Source organism: Neofelis nebulosa, chromosome 2 (genome assembly GCF_028018385.1).
Source record: "Neofelis nebulosa isolate mNeoNeb1 chromosome 2, mNeoNeb1.pri, whole genome shotgun sequence".
Taxonomy (NCBI): domain Eukaryota; kingdom Metazoa; phylum Chordata; class Mammalia; order Carnivora; family Felidae; genus Neofelis; species Neofelis nebulosa.
Genome location: NC_080783.1, coordinates 34,719,985 through 34,743,523, shown reverse-complemented (window position 1 = coordinate 34,743,523; position 23,539 = coordinate 34,719,985). Strand labels below are relative to the sequence as shown.

The 23,539-nt window shown below is 40.4% G+C and overlaps 1 protein-coding gene across 15 annotated transcripts in view; it reads left to right on the top strand.

The window, feature by feature from the left end:
• CFLAR (CASP8 and FADD like apoptosis regulator) overlaps positions 1-23,539 on the top strand; it is a 94,246-nt gene that overhangs the window by 50,604 nt on the left and 20,103 nt on the right. For 11 of the 15 annotated variants that reach the window (XR_009256215.1, XM_058709271.1, XM_058709262.1 and 8 more), the window contains 7 exons: positions 974-1,387; positions 3,637-3,742; positions 5,415-5,550; positions 6,393-6,478; positions 10,982-11,039; positions 14,495-14,544; positions 15,284-15,362. Coding sequence is in view for 14 of the 15 variants with exons in the window: in XM_058709271.1 (XP_058565254.1) it covers positions 1,026-1,387; positions 3,637-3,742; positions 5,415-5,550; positions 6,393-6,478; positions 10,982-11,039; positions 14,495-14,544; positions 15,284-15,362 (877 nt within the window). In the remaining variant the exon portion in view is untranslated. Of the gene's footprint in view, positions 1-973; positions 1,388-3,636; positions 3,743-5,414; positions 5,551-6,392; positions 6,479-8,925; positions 8,992-10,981; positions 11,040-14,494; positions 14,545-15,283; positions 15,363-23,539 lie in introns of those variants that run through there. The other 4 variants (XM_058709353.1, XM_058709342.1, XM_058709374.1 and 1 more) reach the window with 4 other exon arrangements.

Genomic DNA, 23,539 nt, shown 5'->3' with positions numbered 1-23,539 from the left:
TCTTTCAGAACACAAGAGTTTATTTAACATAAAATATAGCTGTGAAACTTTAGAATAGACAGTGACTGCCATTTGCACCTTAGACTTTGAAAGAGAATAGGTTGAGTTTCAATGGAAAAAAATTAAGAAGTCATCCATGGCATGACCTCCCATTGCTCCCACCCAAGTCCAGCCCTGGGACCAAGATTTTTCTCCAGATTTTCTGTTCTACTTCCTTCCTTCCACTGATACCGTCAGGAACTCTTGTGACAATTGCTGACCTGAGTAATGTGTTGAGAGTAAGGGGCCTCTGGCACGTCCATGGGCTCAGGGTCTGAAGCAGTGATCAAAGCTTGACAAAGCCTTTGTTCAGATAAAGTGGGAGGTCCTATGAGCATTCATGATGAAGTTGTGAAAATGACCTGAGACTTTGGGAGGATGCCAGGGAGGGTTTCTACTTATAGGTGTAAATGAGGGATTTTATAGTAGGAGACAACTGGGAAAAATGGGTGGAGTAGTTCTGACACCCTGCCAAAGGTCTCTTATCAAGACCCATGTTTGTTTAAACTTACCTGGTTGGGGTCACTGAAAGTGGGAGTTAACCCTGTGACACCAGTTTTTCTGGTCCAGTTAGCTTCTTCATCATTGGGCTTTTTCTTCTTCCTCCCACCAAGGTTATTCATATGCCATTTCGTCATTTATGATTTTCTTCTTACTGTATTTTACATTCTTACAAATTCTGATAAGGCCTGTGGGATTTTTGGGAGATAATTTGTTTCTGGTTTCATTTCCTTTAAAATGTAGGTTACCTTCTTTGTGTGTCTTGATTTTTCAATCAGTTGCTTTGTCTACTGAAGATCACTTTCTATAGGGTTAACAATACAAGTTTAATCTTCTAAGTTAGAGAGACCAAGAAAGGAAGAACCTATACCATGAATGTTAGGCATAAGTTATTTTGATAAGAGGATTTAAAAAGATTCCCTTTTAATCACAGAACTCCTCCATTGGAAAGGGGATTTTGAAAGAAATGAAGAAAACCATCAGAAATGATGTCAGCAGCCTCATGGCCTTTTGTTGACTGGAGTGGAGTTTTATTATTGCATTTCCTTGGAAAGACACTGCGCAGGATGTCTGCTGAAGTCATCTATCAGGTTGAAGAGGCGCTTGATGAAGACGAGAAGGAAACGATTCTTTTTTTGTGCCGGGACATTGCTGCAGATGTTGTTCCCCTTAATGTCAGGGACCTTCTGGATATTTTAAGTGAGAGAGGAAAGCTGTCTGCCATGGGCTTGGCTGAGCTACTGTACAGAGTGAGGCGGTTTGACTTGCTCAAGCGGATTTTGAAGATGGACAAAAGGGCGGTGGAGACGCACCTGCTCAGGCACCCTCAGCTTGTTTCAGACTATAGGTAATTCATTATCTATTCCCAAGGCTGGACTGGTGGGAGGGAGTGAGGTGGTCTGGACTTATGAACAATAGACATGAAGACAGTAAAAAAAAGCAAACACATTACTTTCTGTGCCCACAGATTCGACTGCCTTATGATGTTACTTCATTCCTTTGAAGTCTTTGAATTCTTAGAACATGTTCACTTAAAGTAACTGGGTAGAAGATCATAAAGAAAGTGGAAGGGCTGGGTAGTATGTGTTTGCCGAATGGATAGAATGAGAGAGATAAGAACAACTAAGAACTAGTAATTCTTGCCATCCTCTGTCTGTGGGATCTGTTGTGGTCTGTGATGTCAGACTGGCAAATTCCGGTACTGAGAAAGGAAATAACAAGTCTGACAGTGATTTTCCTGACCTTTGTAGAACTCTGTGTTCCCTCCTGAGTCCCCATTGGTCTTTCCCCTGCTAAGGAGCTTATGAAGTGGACTCCCTTTCTGTGAGTTTCTTTGGGGTCCTTTTCCCTAGAGGCTTGGTAGGGCAGGGGTGCTGAATGAACATTTCATCAATTAAACAGCCATAGGCCCCCTCCAGTTCAGAGAGGGATGGTCACTGGAGTCCCCTTTAGTTGAGACCATCTGAGTTTTTCCTTCCTCCTGTTAACAAACTACTCTCTTGGAGACTGAGAGGAGCACACAAACCATAAGAAAGGCTGCATTTCTGCAGAAAGGAAGATAACTTGTGACCTTAAATTAATGGTTCCTTTTTCTTCAGACCACCAGCCTTTAAGTTATATCAATGGTGTATATTTGGAGAATATGTGTATTATTGAGAACTGTATTAAAGAGAGTTGAAAGCAGCTCTGCCCTTGAAAAGTGTCAGAGACCTGAGGTCTGGAGGCCTGTTTCAAGTCCCAGAAATACCAGTTATAGGCCACCTAGGCTGAGCCAGCCACTTACACCAGTTGGGACTTTGTTTTCTTACTTGTAAAGCTAAAAATAATAATACCTGATTTCCCAGGTTTGTTGGTGAAGATCAATTATGATAATTTAGTATGTGAAGTACTTTTAAAACTGTGAATCCCTCTACAATCGCAAGAGTTTATTATTGGGGTGCCTGAGTGGCTCAGTTGGTTAAGCATCCAACTCTTAGTCTTAGCTCAGGTCTTGATCTCAGGGTCATAAGTTCAAGCCCCATGATGGCCTCCATGCTGGGCATGGAGCCTACTTAAAAACAAACACACAAACAAGTGAAAGAGTTTATTTTTATTGTTGTCGTTGTTCTTGATCATCTTCTACCTCTTCAACCATCATAAAATGTCAATATGTTCTTAAAACTTTTTCAGAGGTGCTGGGTTTCAGTGAATAAGTTGGGGCACTCTCTATTTCCTGTCTCCTTGCTAATGTGAATGTAGGTAGTTCCAGAGGGTGGAAAGGGTGGGTAGAGGGAGGGGATGCTAGATTCATTGATTCATCTGTTCAGTGGGCTTTTTATGGGGGGGCGGTCAATATATGCCAGGTGTATAGTAAGCATTAGAACAAAATGAAAGAAGGATCTTCTGTCCTCAAGAATTTGAGAGCCTAATTGGGAAAACAGCCCTCTAAAGCAGAGATGACAATGTCAAGGCAATAATGCCAACCACAGGGTGTCCTGAGAGCCCAGGTAAACTGTGATGGTGGCTCCAACTGGAGCAGAGGTGACTGAGTCAGGTGAGGCTTTGTAGACAAAAATATCTATGGTCATAATCCCCAGGATCTAGATGCCTTTTACCCTTTGAGTTTAGGAGTGGGCCACGATATCCCAGGTATAAGCTTGCTTTAGAAGCTTGTGATTCAAAGTGTAGGCCCTGGATCTGCAGCATCCTCATCACCTGGAGGCTTGTAAGATGGGGAAGACAGGATGATTTCAAATTCTATTTCTATCTTTCATCTTAGTCATATATGTTCTTCGCTTATTTCATCATAACATCTGGGGGAACTAGGGGATTCTTTAGGGAAGTTTTTATTCTCTGAGTTGTTTGTAGATCAGTTAGTTGGAAAGAGAGGTACTATCTCTTATTGAAAGTAGGAGAAAGGATGAATTTCCTTTTTGAATTCCCTTAAGATCTCTTCCTAGGGTGGTCTAGGCTTTCTGTTTTATGGGCGTGCATATCCAAATGGGGGCCTGAATTAGTCTTTTAAGCAATTATTGGCATAGCAGAAGCATAGGCTTTTGGTGTTTTCATTAGGATTAGTATCTGAATTTACTTAAAAAAAATCTTGTTTGGTTGCAGGGTGTTGATGACAGAGATTGGTGAAGATTTGGACAAATCTGATGTGTCCTCATTAATTTTCCTCATGAGGGATCATATGGGCCGAAGCAAGGTAGCCAAGGATAAGGTGAGTATTCTTTTTCTTGGTTCATGTTTCCAAGGGCATATCAGAAGGAGAGGGTTGCTCTGTAGTGTGTGGGAAGAGGGAAGTGGGCACTTGAATATGGAGACCCAAGCTGGGAGTGAAGGTAGGAAGTGAGAAAAGTAAATCTTTTTACTTCAAATTCACTTTCATCTTGCTCTCCCATGGCCATCTATTTTCCCTCAACTAGCTTGAGATCAGTGTGGAGTCATTAGGCTGCATGTGGAGGTGGGGAGGGAGAAGGTACTTATGACTTGTGTATCCAGGGAATGGCAAAATTAGAGATTTGGGATTGGAAACTAGGTAGGAAACAAGATCTCAGGGATATTGCAATTGCTGGAAAAGTATTTAAATTGTCTGACCTTATGTGGTACTGCTGGCCTAAGGACGGGCCAGGAAAAACTCCGGTCTCTAGAATATGAAAATATGTTCTTAAAGGACCTGCCTTTAAGGACTCTGGTAAATTGTTGCTTGAGAATTTTCTCATGTTCCATAATAATTGTAGTTTTGTTTCTGAAATCTATAAATATAGGGTGACTGTATGCCCCCACCATCAAATGCGTCAAATGGGAAGGAAAAGGAAAAAATAGAACTTCTTTTTGGTATCCTCAAGTCAACTTATTGCCAATCACTTATATCAATTTCATGATGATTATTATTAAAAATAAATAAATATAGCGCCTCAGTAACTAAATGTTAGAGGAAATAAAACCCAAAGCAATGCCTATTTCTGAAATATAGTTCTTTCATAATCTCTGTGGTCTAGGGCAAGTAAGTAGCAATATACCCTAACTTTTTAATTTTGCCTCATACTCCCAGAGTCAGAATGAGTTGGAATGTCTAGCAGTGATTAAGATATTTTAGAAATTTCTGGGGTGCCTGGGTGGCACAGTCAGTAAAGCGTCCGACTTTGGCTCAGGTCATGATCTCATGCTTGTGGGATCTCACTGGGTTCTGTGCTGACAGCTCAGAGCCTGGAGCCTGCTTCAGATTCTGTGTCTCCCTTTCTCTCTGCTCCTCCCCCACTAGCTCTCAGTCTGTCTCTCTAAAAAATAAATAAACATTGAAAAAATTTTACATATTTTAGGAACTTCAAAACTGCATCATGGGGATTTTTCTTTCCCCCAGCTATCTTCTCTCTTCCCTTTTTAGGAAAGCCATTAGAGTTTTTCAGTATAATACCAGAGTAGCCTTTTGGAACAGAATGAACTCAGGCAGATTTTATTTTTAGGCCTGCTCTCCCACAGTACTTTTTTGTTGTTGTTGTTTTTGTTAAGTAGGCTCCATGCCCAATGTGGAGCTTGATCTCATAACCCTGAGATCAAGAGTTGTGTGCTTTACTGACTGAGCCAGCCAGGTGCCTCATCTCACAGTACTTCTTGATGACGTAAAATGACTCATGTGTCCCCAACCTAGGTACAGGTTGTCCGCCAAAAGACTTACCACCACCTCTTTCTCTGTAAAATCCAGGAGTGTAATTTGCTTCCGGCCCTGGAGGGACTATGAAACAGAGAGGTCTGGTTTAAGATCACTGCAGATCATGGAATGGGTTCTTCTCACATTTGCTTGCTGTTACAAATCACACAGCTTGGGGTTTGCATTTAGGGCTTAACAGTCCACCTTACTGAAATTTGTTTCTTCTTGGTGGCTCTCTTAGAGTTTCCTAGATCTTGTGATTGAATTGGAGAAGCTAAATCTGATTGCTCCAGATCGATTGGATTTATTAGAAAAATGCTTAAAGAACATCCACAGAATAGACCTGAAGACAAAAGTCCAGAAATACAAGCAGTCTGGTAAGTAGAATTTTGGCCTCTCAGTGGCCCAAGGAAAGTACCCTGGGCATACTAGGTTTGATTGGTAAAGATTCATTTGTTGGATGGGTGGAGGGAACAGAACCTGAGTGTCCACAGCCCCCACTAGCCTGTGGCTCGAGGTCACATCCCCTCTAACTTTCATATCTCAGATCTGCTGACTTTATCACCCACACCCATGATCACAGAGTCTCAGCTCTCTGCAAAATGCTGCTGAGAAGTTCCTAACATCCTGGCCTTCATGAAATAGTCTGCACCCCCATTTTCTGCATAGGTTGGCAGCACAGTGGACACTCAGAGCTTTTGAGGATATGCCAGGCCCTGCTGCACTGCTCCAATGTTTGGCCTGACCACTATCCAATTCTGGGTCTCATCCTGTCACTGGGATCCCATAACTGCCCTGCATGTGTCCTGAGTTTCCAAAACCCCATGGAAAAGGGTGCATTTGCCCCCTTCTTAAAGGTGACCAGTCTCACATTGGCCTTCTTCCTCATGCCACCCTCCCCCATTGTCTTTTAGATTCAGGCTCAGCATGGACTCTCTTGCTCTGTTAGCAGTCCACTGCCACCATAGAGTTACAGCCTAATGGGGATAGCTGAGACCCAATGATCTACAGGTCACCCCATGACCAATAAAAAAATCAAGGATGGGTGTAGCATTTTTAGCACATTCTTAATGATAGTGGGAGATATTTTGACCTTAGTAGGGTGGTTAGAAAGTTTAGGATATTTTGAAAGATGATTGACCCTGAACTGAGCCATTGTTGAATATGCATTTGATAGTAACTTATAAATCTTAACTCCATACCTCTCTCCTGCTTATAGCTCAAGGAGGTGAAACAAGTTATATAAGTGCACTCCAGGCATCTCTCCCAAATTTGAGTCTTAAGGATCCTTCATATAACTTAAGGGTGAGTCTGGAGCACATGTATGGAATTCCAGCATGAAACAGTTTCAGAACTTTGATAAAAATACAGACATTTGCACAGCATGGACTTCATTTAATATCTGAAAAAATGTGATAGTCATGTGCATTTGTTTTTCAAATATGTGTAACTTCTTATGGTCACAAAATTGGCATGTGTTCATTGAGATAATTTGGAAAATATAGAGAAATATAAAAGAAGAGCAATAAATCACTTCTACCATCTAAAGGTATGTTGGCAAATTTCCTTCTAGTCTTTTTTCTATGCATGTTTGTGTATCTACATATCCAATTGAACATTTTTTTTCATAGTTCATTTGTTCTTTAGAAAATTTAGGTGTTTTTGTTTTTGTTTTTGTTTTTGAGAGAAAGAGTGCACATACATGGGGTAGGGGCAGAGAGAGAGGGAGACAGAAAATCCCAAGCAGGCTCCTTGCTGTCACTGCAGAGCTGGATGCAGGACTTGATCTCACAAACTGTGAGATCATGACCTGAGCCGAAATCAAGAATTGGACACTTCGCTGACTGAGCCACCCAGGCGTCCCTAGAAGATTTAGCTTTTTAAATATAAATAGATAGTGCATCCTCATGGACAAAAATTTCAAAATATACTAAAAGAATTTTTTAAAGTATGTTTTCTCTTACTCCACTTCTTTTCCCCAGAGGCAGCTGTTGTTAACCATTTTCTTCTATACACATTCAGAGACAGTCTATACACATACCATATCTCATTTTTGGTTTTTCCTTTCTGTGCAAATGGTAGAACACTATGCCCATTGAGCTGAGAATTCTTGGAAATTGTTCCATATGAATCATATGTGACAACCTCTATTTTGTCATTGTTTTTAATGGGTGCATATGGTTCTACTTTCTGGAACTTTAATATCTGAAAAAATGTGATAGTCATGTGCATTTGTTTTTGAAATATGTGTAACTTCTTATGGTCACAAAATTGGCATGTGTTCATTGAGATAATTTGGAAAATATAGAGAAATATAAAAGAAGAGCAATAAATCACTTCTATCCTACGATTAATCCTGGGTGTATTACAATGTATATAGCCCTTTCTTGTGTGTATTTAGATTGTTTCCAGTCTTTTTTTTTTAATACAGTGATTCAAAATAAATATACTTGTATCTACCTCTCTGTGCATTTGCTTGTTATTGGGCGTATTTAATGATTTCAACAAAAGTGTTTTTGTTATTGAGTGATATTATTGAGTAATTGAGTTGTGACCCTAAATATCACATAGTCACTTCTGGTTGTTGTTTTAGTAAATGGTGCAAGGTATTATCAGAATTCTTCTTGGCTAATTTTTTATCTTGAAGAGTTAATCCTAGTATATGTGGAATTTGTAGTCAGGCCTCAGGCCACAGTGCAATTTCATGATTAAATTATAAACACTTTAAAAGCATCTGAAGAAAACATTAACTACCCTGTAATATAGTTTCATGAAAAATGTGAGATGTGAGGATATCTCTGAGCAATAGAATTTCAGAGCTAAATGGGTATTAAGGATTATACTGTTCACCCCCCTCATTGAACAAATAAGGAAATTTAGGCCTAAAGTGCATTAAGTGATTGCCCACCTCTACCTATCACCAGAACTGGGCCCAGTCCATGTTCCTCCCTCTGTGACATGGCATATTTAATAAACTATATATCAGTCATGACATAGCTTAAATATATCTGTCACTTTTTTTCAAGAATAAAATATACTTTCTTTTGTCCTTCTGAATCTCTATGATACCAAATTATGAAACCAAATTGATTTAGGATTCACATCCAGGTTTTCTGAGTATTCTCTGCTATTGTATATCTAATATAAATTATACTGTCACTCTTAGTTAAAACCTTGCCATATTTTTACTATTGTCTTTCTATTTTGTTGATGAGAATAACTGTATTTACTGTATATGTAAATAGACATTTAATTTTCTGTCATTTAATTTTCTGTGTATCTGTGACCCTGATCATTCATTTAGTAAACAGACCCTGTGGCATATGGATTCAGCATATTTCTCATAAAATTAGGAGGTGAATACCTGGATGTTAACTCATACAAGAGTGCAAAGTGCTTTAAAAATCATAGTGACACTAAATGACACATGATACGAACATTTTATAGAATAAAAAAGTTGTGTCACTCTGCAATATGATGCTTTTTAAATCCAGCTTTGTTTTGATGTTGTATCTCCTTAATAGCTATGTAAATGTGAATGCACATCCATGTGGGGTTCCAAATTCTATGTAGTATTGTAGTATTATCAGCTTCTGGCTAAGTCTCTTATTATTAGTGATAAAAGCAACTTACATGTTTTTCTTTAATTTAGACACACAGACTTAGCTACAGACACAGCTTAATGAATAGTATACTTCTCTCTTTTGGCTAGGATAGCTTCAGAGGAGAACTGTCATTTGAAAGCTGAACCTATCAGATGGTTGGGAGTATGTGGTATATGTACCTTACAAAGGACCTGTCATCTGAGAAGAGAAAGGGTCGGTTCAATCTTTCATTCTCTGATTAATTTCATTCTAGCCCTCAGAATTGGTAGTTGATTTTTTTTTTTTTTGGTAGCTGACTTTTAAGAACCAAGCCCATATGTGACTTCTGTGTAGCTAAGCATTATAGAAACACAGTAACCAGACATTTATTAAGCTCTTCCATAAGCTAGCACTGTGCTAAATGCTTGTGTACATTTAGTCTTCACAAAAATGTATAAGGTGGCTATTGCTATTATCCTCATTTGAAGATAAAGAAACAGACATAGAGGTAAAATAACTTGCTCAAGCTTACATAGCTAGTAAGTGACAGAATCAGGATTCATAGCCAGGTTTGTCTGGGCTAGAACTCCCACTATTTTTTTTTTTTTTTTTTTTTTTGAGTATCGTTGCCACAAAATGTTACATTAGTTTCAGGTATACAGCATAGTGATTTGACAAGTTTATACATTATGTTATGTTGTTATGTTTACCACAAGTGTAGCTATCTTCTGTCACCATACAAGCTAATATCATTGATTATATTTCTTAGGCTGTGACTTATTCACTCCATAACTGGAAGCCGTCACCCATTTGGCCCATCCTCCCACCCCTCTCTCCTCTGGCAACCATCAGTTTGTCCTATTTATAGGTCTGATTCTGCTTTTTGTTTGTTTATTCATATTTTTAAAATTTTTAAATTTATTTTTATTTTAGAGAGAGAGTGTGAGCGGGGGAGAGGAGCAGAGGGAGAGAGAGAAAGAGACTCTTAAGCAGGCTCCACACTGAGTGCAGAGCCCGATGTGGGCTTGATTCCATGATTCTGGGATCATGACCTGAGCTGAAATCAAGAGTCGGATGCTCAATTGACTGAGCCACCCAGGTGTCCCCATATATATATTTTTTAAGATTCCACATATGAGTGGTATTTGTCTTTCTCAGTCTTACTCCACTTAGCATGATACCTTCTACGTCAATCCATGTTGTTACCAATGGCACAATCTCATGCTTTTTTGTGCCTGTGTAATATTCCATTTTATACATATACCATATCTTTTTTATCCATATCTGTTCTTTATCAATACATACTTAGGTTGCTTCTATATCTTGGCTTTTTAAAATAATGCTGTAGTAAACATAGGGGTACATATATCTTTTTGAATTAATATTTTCGTATTCTTTGGGTAAATACCCAGTAGTGGAACTACCAGAATATGTAGTATTTCTATTTTTCATTTTTTGAGGAACCTCCTCCATACTGTTTTCCACAGTGGCTGAACAAATTTACATTCCCACCAACAGTGCATGAGGGTTCCTTTTTCTCCACATCCTCACCAGTACTTTAGAACTCTCATTCTTTCTTTCTTTCTTTCTTTTTTTTTTTTAAGTTTTTAAAACTTATTTTTGACAGAGAGAGTGAGTGTGAGCTGGGGAGGGGCAGAGAGAGAGGGAGATACAGAATCTGAAGCAGGCTCCAGGCTCTGAGCTGTCAGCACAGAGCCCGACGCGGGGCTTGAGCTCACAAACTGTGAGATTCATGACCTGGGCTGAAGTTGGACGCTTAACCGACTGAGCCCCCCAGGCACCCCTAGAACTCTCATCCTTAACCATAACGTACATTGCCTCTGTGTTAAAGGATCAGGTAGAATGTCAATCTGATGTTCCAACAGCTTGTTCTAACTTGTAGCTATTATAGCAACTCTACAATACCGTAACATCTGACTTCATTGAGCTGTTTTGGAATATTCTAATAAGCTAATTTAGCATATTTACATGTTCATTGTATTTTTACTTTTTAAAAAGAAGAGTTGCCTTGTTCTTTGGCTATAGAAATGGGACTTACGGAGTTAACCGCTCTTGCTATTCTCCTTTAGATAATTTAACTGTGAATGTGATACTTTAATTTTTTTCCTGGGTAAGAATTCTCTTGAGATATTTAAAGAGGTGTGATATAAAGTGCCTCTGAAAAAACTAACAGGGGGTATGACCTTATTCTTTATATTTGAAGCTCCAGAATGGGAGAAGTAATGAACAAAGACTCAATGTGGGACAACCTGATACTCAGAGTAAGGCCAATTTTTCTTTCTTTCTTTTTTTGTAATGTTTATTCACTTTTGAGAGCGAGGGAGAGCGGGTATGTGAGCAGGGGAGGGTGAGAGAGAGACACACACAGAATCCGAAGCAGGCTCCAGGCTCTGAGCTGTCAGCACAGAGCCTGATGCTGGGCTGAAACCCCCAAGCTGTGAGATCATGACCTGAGCTGAAGTCGGATGCTTAACTGACTGAGCCACCCAGGTGCCCCTACATTCATTCTTTATAAATGCTTGATAATTCAAGTACAAATCATTGCATTTTTGGAGTTTCCCATTTCCTTTATCTACCTATTCTGATTAAGTTCTCAAAATAAATAGCAGCTAAGTTCTTAAAATGTAGTCATTGGCGGGGCGCCTGGGTGGCGCAGTCGGTTAAGCGTCCGACTTCAGCCAGGTCACGATCTCGCGGTTCGTGAGTTCGAGCCCCGCGTCGGGCTTTGGGCTGATGGCTCAGAGCCTGGAGCCTGTTTCTGATTCTGTGTCTCCCTCTCTCTCTGCCCTCCCCCGTTCATGCTCTGTCTCTCTCTGTCCCAAAAATAAATTAAAAATGTTGAAAAAAAAAATTAAAAAAAAAAATGTAGTCATTGGCATTTCTAATTATGTAATGAATTAGCTTATTTGAACTTAAATACCTCTTACTCAGTTTCATCATCTTGGCGATGTTTTTAAGAAGTTTCAGGTTTTATACCTGAAATGGAACTATAATCAGGCTATGTGAAACATTAATCTAGCCATGATAATAAATTGAGTTAAATTGAATATCTAGCAGCAGGAAGAAGAAAGGTTACTAGGATCTTGTTTTATAGCTTATTTAATACATCTAGATACTCTACAGATGACATCTCTGTACTCCTAAAAAGAAGGAAAAAATACAATTAAAAATTAGGCATTTCAACCCATACGATTTCTCTCTTCTCTCTTAAAACATCAGCACTTGATCCTATAACATCATTTAAAAAATGAATTTCTTTTGCTTGTCTTGAGTCCTCCTTCAAGTGAAGGCTGAGACTTGGTCTCACACTGCATTGTAGATGATTGTGTTTCAGAACTCAAGGAGGCAGGGGATTGATAGGCAGGTAAGGAGGGCTCAGTCTTCCCTGAGGGGCTTGGAGTTTGTCCTGGGTGCAGTGCTGAGAGCCTATGGAAGCCTTCTTTATGTGGCAGGCCCCTTGCCAAAATCTTAGACTCAGCCTACATGCTGTCTGCCTGCACCTAGAAACTGAGAAGGATTTCTCCCAGATTAGCCAGATGGCATAGCTCATGCCTGTCATTCCTCACCTAGTATTCTGCTCTCCAGCAAAAGCTATTGAGAAGTGAATTTATTCCTGAAGTGACAGCATGTTTCTCAAAACATTGACGAGGTGGTGAGAATTTGCATTTTGAAAGCTGTTTAAAAGGAGAATAGGAGAGCTGGCAGATTTGGATAGGAATGAAGAACAATCAGTCTTCTTTCCACAGCACACCCTGACGGCAGGTTTATCCTTCACTGTAATTATACAGGAGAGATAAGTGAGGCACCTAACACCTCTGGTGATTCTTAGGAGAGCTAGGTACCTGCTTTCACCTGGATGCTTTATTTGCTAATAAAAGGAAAAGTCTTCATATTAATTTTGACTTCCAAATAGATTTCAATTGGATGATGATGATGATCACTGTAATTTATTAAGCTCTTACTAAATGCCTTAAACTGAGATAAGCATATTAAAATAAGTTATTTTGTGTTTTTTATTCTGTTAATCCATGATTGCTTAAATGCAAAATGATAAAGAGAAATTTCCTTTTAATCCCAAGTATCAGATAACCACTGTTAATATTTGATTTATATACCGCTGGACTGTTATTTTTAAACATATCTATGTGTAAGCATATGCACACAAATACATATATTTAAGTATGTTGGATTAATAATATTCATGTTGTAAAATAATCCATTTCATTTACTATGTCTTATGTATCTTTTCATGTCAAATACAAAAATATCTTTCTTATCCTTTTTAACATGTATAGTATCCATTATATGTATCATGATTAATTTAGCCAGTTTCATTTTTAAGTATTTTTCTAGTTTGAGGCCATTATAAAATTTTTTTTTACTGTTTATTTATTTTTGGAAGGAAGAGAGAGAGACAGAGTGTGAGTAGGAGAGGGGCAGAGAGAGAGGGAGACACAGAATCTGAAGCAGGCTCCAGGCTCTGAGCTGTCAGCACAAAGCCCAACACAGGGCTCGAACTCATGAACTGCAAGATCATGACCTGAGCTGAAGTCAGATGCTTAACCAACTAAGCCACCCAGGTGCCCCAGTTTGTGGCCATTATAAACAGTTATTCAGTACATATTTTTGCATACTTGTTCTATTATTTCCTTAGGATAAACTTCTAGAAGCAAAATGTTGTTTTAAAGGATATCACCAGTTGTTCTTTAAAAAGATTGTTTTCTTTTTAAGATTTTATTTTGTTTTAAGTATTCTCTACACCTGATGTGGGGCTTGAACTTACAACCCTGAGATCAAGAGTCACACACTCCACTGACTGAGCCAACCAGATGCCCCTTAAAACACTGTTTCAACTTACACACTTGAAAGGCCTCATTTCCCTCAAACCTTAAAAATACTGGCATTTTTTTTGCTTGTCTTTGACATTCTCATTTTTGCAACAATCTTCTAAGGTAGATGTTGGTATGTTCACCTTAGGGATTTAAAACCAAAACAAAAGAGCCTGAGACTTCAGCAGTAAACTTGCCTAAGATCACAGAACTCATCAGTGATGGTGCTAGGGTTTGAGCTAGCCCTTTACGGCTTCAAAACTGGTGGTTTCTCCACCTCTCTGGGCTAATAAAGTCATTTTTACCTAATGATATTGACTTTAGGCTCATCTACATTTGCTAGGCTCACTGTCCTTATCTTGCAACTGCCATTTTATTTTATGATCTATCAATATCACTGGACTAAGAAAACATGGCCATCTGTTGTACAAGTGGCTAATACAAGTACATTTTCCCTTCTCTGCAGTCTCTAAGGCTGTCCCCCTCTAGGCCTTATCCACCTTGTCCACATGGAAAAAAGCTATTGATATTGCTAGGTGGTGAGGTTATGGGATTCTCCCTATCAGTTTAAAAATTCATCAGTCACCTGGTCCTCACCTGGAGAAAGGCAAAGGAGAGCCTTTTTTCCCCCCTTTGCTATTTAAGCAGTTTTTCTATATAACCCCTGCCTGGCATGCAGACTTGTGTTTTCTTATCAGTTAGGTTCTTCAGTGTGAGGCTGAAACCTTGGGGCCAAGTAGAGCTGAGGAAAGAGGACACAGTAAGGGGAAGAAAATAGGGGAAGAGGACAGCTGAGATATAAAGAAACCCAGTCAGCATGGGAGTGTGCTTAGTTCTCCTTCAGCTTTGTAAATGGTTTCTCTCTCTCACCCCCCCCACCCCCCCAGGAGAATCAGTGAAGACATCCATTCAGGAATCAGGAACATCTCTACCTCAGGTATGGAATAAATGATCTAATTTGGTATTGTATTGTTTGCACAGTATCTGTGGGGAACACTGGCTTCTTTAAAATATCTATTAAGAATTCTCTGTGACAAGAATAGGATGCTGACAGTGTGAGAGTGCCTTTTTCTTGAGAGATCTCCTAAGGGGGAACCTTGGATACAGCAAAGAAGTTGTTGTGGAAGTGGATTGCATTAGTGAACTTTGGAATGCAGGAAAATTCCAAAGTAGCACTTCTCTTCCCAGCTGAGTGATTGGTGAATATATAAGTAAGCAATGACACTGAACCTTGACTTGCTCTGGCTTTTTTTTTTTTTTTTTTTTTTAAAGGCTGAAACCTTTTCACCATAAGGAGGCAATAGAAAGCTTCCTTTTTTACTGGTTTGGAAAGATATCACTTGTGTAACCTTAGGTTACTGTGGAAACAGATCCATCCTTTCAGCTTTAAATTGTCTTTATCCTGTGGCTCTAAGACGTGTGTAAAGGGACTGTGATTTTCATTAAAATTAAATAAAAACTGAAACAGCTTGTCTTAAACATATTACCCAAATAGAGGAAAAATATGAAATTAATGGGAAATGTCAGCTGTGGTGACTTCAGGCTGTATCTATTGAATGGCTCACCTGGCAACAGGAAGTTTGAGGAAATCCAAAAGAAAATATGGTTTATGGGTGGGACCTATAGGAAGCAGAGCAATGTCTAGCGTTTTCAACAATTGCTGTTTTCCTTTCCAGCACATACAAGAGAGATATAGGATGCAGAGCAAGCCCCTGGGAATCTGCCTGATAATTGACTGCATTGGCAATGATACAGGTAGGTATGCATGCTGCAGATTAACTGATACCCCACAGTGAGGTCATGGCCCAGAAAAGCTGTATTCATCAGTGATCATCACAAGCTGTTATAACAAACCACTGCCAAAATCTGTGGTTTCACATAGCAAGGGAAACTTTCTCACTCATGGCACAGCCTAGTATGAATTGGGCTGGAGCCAGCTTTGTTCCATGTGTCATTCAGTGGCTTCATCATCTGAAGCCTTGGGGTTTTCCACAGGATCCTCTGTATCTGGCTGGTGGATTGTGGGAAATCAAATAGCTATGTTCTGGTTAAGGAGATTATAGGGAATGCATTATACTACTTTCTGGCCCTGCTGAAAACAGCTGACCAGTATCTAATTAATGCATATTTAGGGATTGGGTCCTGCCTGTGCTCGTGAATTCCTTAGACCATGTTATCTATGGAATATCTTATCTTGTTCTCCACCCTGCTTTCAGCATCTGCTCTTTTGTAGTCTTAGGAGCACCTTGTTTTTTTGCATGCTTTCTATATGTTCTCACTGGCAGTAGCCGCTGACATATTGCACAATGTTTTCCCTATAATGTAGGCCCAATAAATACAGGAACTTGAGAGCAGCTCGGGGAAACTTCTCTTAGCCTCCCTTTCACCTGTCTTGACTTGTGGCGTCTTGAGTAATCCTTTCTGCCGTCCTTGGCTTTGCTGGACAAAACTGAAAGCTGAACCCACAATTGGTGACCCCGATGTGATAAGCTGAACCCACAACTGGGGACCCTGACATGATCCCACAGTGGATGAATGAAATTCATGGACGATCTCACAAGAGATTTTAGGGGCCAGTCCTGAGAAAGTGAAATGCATCATTTCCATCCACATTCCATTGGTCAAATGCACTCATGTGGCCCCACTTAACTGCAGTGGATAAGGAACTCAGTCTGGCTGCATGCCAGGAGGAAACTGGAAGGAGATCTGGGGAGCACATAGCATTGTCTCTGGCACAAAGGTGTAATTGGTGAAAGTTGGTGAGCTTCAGTCTGGCTTTTTCATGCTGGATGCTGTGGCAGAGAGGAGGCTGGGGATCCAGAGTGGGGTTTAAAATGGAAGGCTTGCTGGCTTCAGTGTTAGCAGATACCCCATCATTTCATATAGATAGACTATGAAAGCTCTTCTGGGGGACACTAAAAATGTCATAATGTGTGTTCACTTAGAGGCAGTGTGTCACTTGATTCTGGCACCCGGTACTTTGGTTGTTGGCCTGAGTCTGTACTACTTGTGTGTTCCTTGTTGTTCAATCTGAATTGATTCTCTTGCTCAATTGTTGCTGGATGTCTTACTCAAACTGAATCAATCACTGGTGATGCATCAAAGAATGTAAGAAGAATCTCATTGCGAAACAATGTGCTTAATTATTTACCTCTTCCTTAGTTGATCATTACATTCCCACAGTTTTCCTGCTTTTCAAAATTCTTAGAATGAGTCAGATCTGTCTTTCAGGCTCACTTAAATGTTACCAGGGTGAATTTTACAGAAAGAGACTCTAAGAGAAGGTCAAATAATCAAATATTAGGTTGAATTTCCCAGAATTTTAAGATATGATCTCATTTTCTCATGTTCTATTTTTGGTTTAATGTGAGAAATACCATCTCCTCAGCTATAGATGCGTGTCCTTTCCTTTTTAGCCATTAGTATCCATATAAGAATGAGAAAATATTTTCTCAATGAGTAACTTCCTGCTTTAAAAGAGTAATCATCTTCTACTTTCTATTATAGTCAGTTCTGTTTCATTCATTGGCAGAAAGTGCCCAACTGCACGATGTCTGTTTGTTGTATGAAGATAATCATAAAGCTATGACCTGCTATGAATTTGTGGCTAAAACCCAGTGTCTATTTGCTTCCCTTGCTGAGTTATGGGCCTCTTGTGGGCAGGGACTGAATGTATATTTATGTTTTCCTGCGTTATAGGAGCATGGTCAGAGTTGGGCCCTGGAATATGACTGCATGGGTTTGAATCGTGGCTCTGCCATGTCCTAAATTATAACCTTGGGCAATTTTCCTAGACTCTCCATGCCTCAGTTTCCCTTCTATAAAATGGATTAATAACAGGACCTCTCTCTTGGGGAAGTTGGGAGAAGTGAGTGAGTTCATACTTGTCAAGAGCTTAGAGCAGTGCCTGGCACCCTGTGAGCATATACAAAATGCTAGCTAACCTTATTTTTTCATTTTGTTTGTTTCATTTTTGTTGCAAACCACTAAGCTAGAACTTTCTGTGGCTTTGTACATGGAGTCTAAGCCCAGACAAATGAGGAAACAGAGGACTGGGGGTCTGACACCTGCACTGGGGCTCAGGGACGAGTGGGGCAGGTTCCCATAGGCTGGGGCTAACTGGAATGGAGGGGAAATACCCAGGTGGGCAGTCCACTCCCACTAGTTATCAGTATGAATGGGCTTGACAGAGACAGAGAGTCTGAGTACAAAGGTTGGGGCCAGGGAGGGTAGGGGGTGGCAAGACTATAAGAGAGAAAGATGGGAGTGAGGATAGCATTGGAGGTGGCTCCTGGGACAGTATCTCTGGCCTGAGGCATGTGCAGGTATTGACATAGGTGTGTTTGAACATTTGCTCCCTTGACTCAAGCTCTCCCTGCTTCTGGGGACAAAGCAAATAACTGATCTTGAGGCTACTAATACAAGCCCCTGGTGGCCGGGTGGCCAGTTGATAGTTAAGAAACAGGACACTTTTACTCCCGTTGTGTGGTGGCTTTTATCATCTGAAGGGTCCTGAATCCATTTATATGCCAGCACCAGCAGAGACTCAGAATAGCAAGAGAGTATCAATTGACTTGAAGTGGAAGGCAGTCTCCTCTCTCACACCCTCTCTCTAGGGCTCCAGCTCCTCATTTTCCAATTCTCTCCTGGCACTTGTTCACTGAGGCCTGTAGGCCTGAAATCCTGCTTCAGTTGACAGTAATCCTAAATCCATGCAGCACACTTCATTTCTTCACCTCCATCTTGACAGCATGGGAGGGGGGTGCTTCATCTGGAGAGATTAGGTGGGGTTTCCTTTGTCTCTTGCCTAGTTAACTTAATCATTTGGTTAATGTTGATAATTTGGGAAGAGTGCAGGAGTCTGGGAATAGACATTATTGCCAATTGAAACAAGGGCTCTGAGAGAAACTAACAGTGATACTGTGAGACTAACGGGTGGTGATGATGAGAGTGTAAAGTTTATTAAAAATCTGCTCTGTGCCAGGTATTTTGCTAATTCTCACTCAATCTTCATAAATAATACTGTAAGATGGGTACTATTATCCCCATTTTCAAGGTGAGCAAACAGAACACAGTGAACTGCCTTCCTTAACTCCCTAGTAAATGATAGAGCTGACATTTGAAAGCTTTACTCCAAAGCCTTTGATTTTAGCTACTTTGTTATAATGTAAGTTTCGTGAGGGTGGGGAGCTTGTCCATCTCTTTTGCTCTGTGTCTGATATCTGGAACAGTGCCTGGCACATAGAAGCTCAATAAATATTTGTTGGCTAGATGAATGGAGGAATAAGGTCTGTTAGCTTCTGTGTTTCTAAAACCATTCCTTTGTATCTGTAGAATTTAGTAGACTCTGCCCTGTCTTCCGAAAAAAAAAAAAAATCAGACTTTTATCCAAAGAGTATGCATGTCTTCTAAACATCTATAGGTTTATTTTTCCTTTATCCCATAAATGTTTATTGAGCACTTTGTGCAAAACACCATGCTTGGCCCCGCGTGAGACAAAGATGGAGTCCGGTGTTAGATCGGTCCGTCCAGTGTCAACATTGTTTAACAAGGATAAAGTTATTTTTTGGTGGCTTGTCCTTGAGAAGAAACCTGATAGAGGTCAATTATCTCTTCTTGAAGAGAAAGCTAGGCCTCTGCTAGGTCCTGATTCTCAGTGCCCTGATGTAGCACCAGAATTCTGATCTTGTTGGGAATGGAGAGTTGGATGTCTCAAAATGCAGACGGATGGATCTGAGCTTTGACTTAAAGCTCTGGCTGGCTTTTAGGCTCCTGAATGGAAGGTGGTGTTTGCAGATTTTAAGAGGAAGGGTTTATTCCTCTGTCTGCTCCTTTGCTCTCTCTGAAAATCTTTATAAATCTTGTGTAAGTAAACTTCCTCTTCAAACAGAGCAACAGGAGTCATGAAAGCCAGACGTTAATAGTGGAAACGCTTTGTAGGTGGTGTTGATTTGAGCTTTGCTGTCCTTGGGGTTGCCCAGTCCCCTTACCCCCTTTGCCCTCAATGGAATGAGTAACAACTCAGATCAGTAGCATTTTCCTGTACTAACAAATGTAGGAACATCTCAGCAAGGGGAAGTGGAGCAGTCACTGTGGCCTCTGCTTCTGAGCTATGAAGGCAAGTGGTAAATGGCAGTGGAGACGGCTCAGAGGGAGCAGCCACCACATGCTGCCTGCCAGCTTGAGTGCCAAGGAAGTGGGGCTTCCCCTCCTTGCTATCATGGGATTAATATATTATTAAAGATAGCCTCCTCCTAGAGGCAAGAGACCAGGAAGTCTGTGGTGGCGTCCTCTTTCTTCTGGACATTCTTACCTCTGAGAGCAGAGGTAAGCAGACCTTCATTTGGAAACCTAGTATCACAAATAAAATTCCCCTTTAAATCTAGGATATAAATAAGAATTATAGGTCCACAATCCCTTATTGGAGACCTTTGTATTTCAGGATTTGGAAGATCCAAGAGTTTAGAAAGATGACAAAGTATAGATGCTGTAATTCATAGAACACTCCAGGGGGGTCCAGGGAAGTACCCCATAATTGTATACATTAGTATTTCTACAGCAAAATGAATGGATATTCACACTAAGGGGAATAAAGACTCTCAATAGCCTCTCGTCAGTTCAGGAAAGGTTTTGCCACAAAATGAATCAGGGAAAAGAACTGAAGGTTTTCAGAGCTTTTGGGGCTTTGGCATTGTGGATAAGGAGTTGCAAATACGTGGAAGAGTAGAGTACTTTGAGGCTGCCTGAGGTACCACAGAAGCTTCTTTGACATGCAATACACAGGCTTATTATTGATATTGTTTTCTGCTACGAAAAGCTAGTCCAGAAGGAATTACTAGTAATCATTTGTACTTAAAAAGAAGACATTTAACAAGTAGTTTATAATTTTGAGTGAATATAGATTGTCCAGCGAAACCCCTTGATTGGTCTATGGAAACAAATGAAAAGTCAGATTTATCCAAGGCTGCCTCTGCCACTCACTTCCTCACTCACTCACTCATTCTGTCTTTGTTCGTCATCATCCCCTATCTGGGGGACCTCCTATTTCACTTGTTCTTCCAGCTTAAATTGTACTTTTACCACAATCTCATCTCTAGGTGTCTCAGACTGCACCAACAGTCCCTTCTCTGACCGTGTGTTTTACCTAAAATCCCACTGTACATGTGACATGTCAACCATTGTTTTGTGCATATTTATAACCTTTGCTTCCCCAGCTAGATTATAGGCTTCTTGAAGGACAGGTGCTTCATCTGTATTTCACAATGTATTTCTGCCACATAGGGAAGAGGAACTGTGTAAAACATGACTTTTGGGGTCAAAAGAATTTGAGAAATGGTGAATAATTTGTTCCTCCTTTGGGGATTTGCATATTGGCCTTAAAGTCTCTGAGCAGTCCTCCTGTAAAGAAACTTATTTAAGTCTTAACCAATGTTGCATCTCACATTTGTAGTTGATCTCAGAACTCCCCTTCTCACTAAGAATAGCCTGCCCAACTTGTATTCCATTTGTGAGTAATTAGAACTGGGCTGGGATGCCTGGGTGGCTCAGTCGGTTAAGAGTCCGACTTCGGCTCAGGTCATGAACTCGCAGTTTGTGAGTTCAAGCCCCACATCAGGCTCTGTGCTGACAGCTCGGAGCCTGGAACCTGCTTCGGATTCTGTGTCTCCCTCTCTCTCTGCCCCTCCCCTGCTCATGCTCTGTCTCTCTCTGTCTCTCAAAAATAAATAAATGTTAAAAAAAAATTAAGAAAAGAAAGAACTGGGCTTATTCAAGGTGCTCACTACATAATGGTAAATAGACTGATGAAGGAAGTGCTCCCTCTTTCTTAATTATTCCATACGTTTATTTAATGGACTTCTTTTCATAGGTTGTGTCAAGATTAATGTGAACTCATTTTGTTTTATATATTTTTAATATTTTGTCTTATATATTTTTAAGATTTTATTTTTAAGTAATCTCTACACCCCAGATGGGGCTTAAATTCATGGCCCTAGATTAAGAGTTGCATGTGCTACCAACTGAACCAGCCAGGTGCCCAATGTGAACTCGTTTTTGATGAAAACAAATTATAAATGAATGGGGTCATGACTTTCGACTGTATTTCATTTTTTGAATTTTATCTCAATAGCCCCCAAACATGTGAGTGGTGCTGACCCCTACCCTTGTCTGCTCACCATTTGGGGCAGTTGATTTCTCAAGAACAGTGGAAGTGTTACAGATACAGGGTTGGGTCAGTACTGGGGTTTCCAGGGTGGGTGGAAGGAGAAGTGGGACTTCTGCCGTCACTAAGGTTGTATTTCCCAAACTCAGCACCCAAGTTTTTCTTCCCCTATTTGAGGGACATGACAAGGCAGCTACTGTGAAAAATGGGACTAACCCAGTAGGTGGAGGAGCCAGAACTTAAACTCACATCTTGTGATTCCAAGACTGCTTCCTCTTTCCCTGTTCCCATGCAGCTGCCTGCTCACTGCTATGTGACAGCCACTGCTCTAGCCAGAGCCTACAGGGAGCTCAGAAAAAGGAAAGAGATCTAAGGCACGGGACAGCCCTTGCTCTGTCCCTGACCCCTGCACACCAGCATGGAAAAAGAGACTATGGCTTTCTTTCTTTCTTTTTTTTTTTTTTTTATTATGACATTTATTGTCAAATTGGTTTCCATATAACACCCAGTGCTCATCCCAACAGGTGCCCTCCTCAGTACCCATCACCCACTTTCCCCTCCCTCCCACCCCCCATCAACCCTCAGTTTATTCTCAGTTTTTAAGAGTCTCTTATGGTTTGGCTCTCTCCGTCTCTAACTTTTTTTTTTCCTTCCCCTCCCTCATGGTCTTCTGTTAAGTCTCTCAGGATCCATCTATATAAGAGTGAAAACATATGGTATCTGTCTTTCTCTGTATGGCTTATTTCGCTTAGCATCACACTCTCCAGTTCCATCCATGTCGCTACAAAAGGCCATATTTCATTCTTTCTCATTGCCGCATAGTATTCCATTGTGTATATAAACCACAATTTCTTTATCCATTCATCAGTTGATGAACATTTAGGCTCTTTCCATCATTTGGCTATTGTTGAAAGTGCTGCTATAAACATTGGAGTACAAGTGCCTCTATGCATCAGGACTCCTGTATCCCTTGGGTAAATTCCTAGCAGTGTTATTGGTGGGTCATAGGGTAGATCTATTTTAAATTTTTTGAGGAACCTCCACACTCTTTTCCAGAGCGGCTGCACCAGTTTGCATTCCCACCAACAGTGCAAGAGGGTTCCCGTTTCTCCACATCCTCTCCAGCATCTATGAGACTATGGCTTTCTTTCAAGGACTTTGATACGGGAGGAAATCTTTACAGTGAAGATTGGGTTTTGAGGGAAGTGAGTCAGTCTAAGTAAACAAGAGCTTTGAGTCTGGTTTTCCCTGTTTGCTTCTGCCCCCTGGAGGAAAGAATACTCCATGACCTGTGAGTCCTCAATAGACGACTGGAATAAAACAGTAGTCATGGAACTGGGTTCCTAGTCTGGATTCTCACATTGTTCAGTCCTGTGTTCCAACCTGAGCGCAGTACTGGGTATGGAAAGCTTGCCTACATCTGCTGAGGTGAAGGCCAGGGGGCAGTGCTGGTGGACTTTTTCTACCACAGTGAGATCCTGTGGGGATGAGTGAGCTATTTCATAGGTTATCGGCAACCTGTGTATCATGTTCTTCATTTCCACCACAATATTTATTTATCATAGGGTTTTAAGGAGATTAGCACCTCCCTTATATCTCTCCATTATAGTTTTGTTTTTTTTACCCTTATCTGTGGGCCAGACATACAAGTACATAGCCTAACTACATCTTTAATTAATGGTTATTATGATTTCTGACTTACCTGGTGAATTATTTATCAAATAATGTATTATTATCAAATAATAATCACTCCAAATTTAGTGGCTTAAAA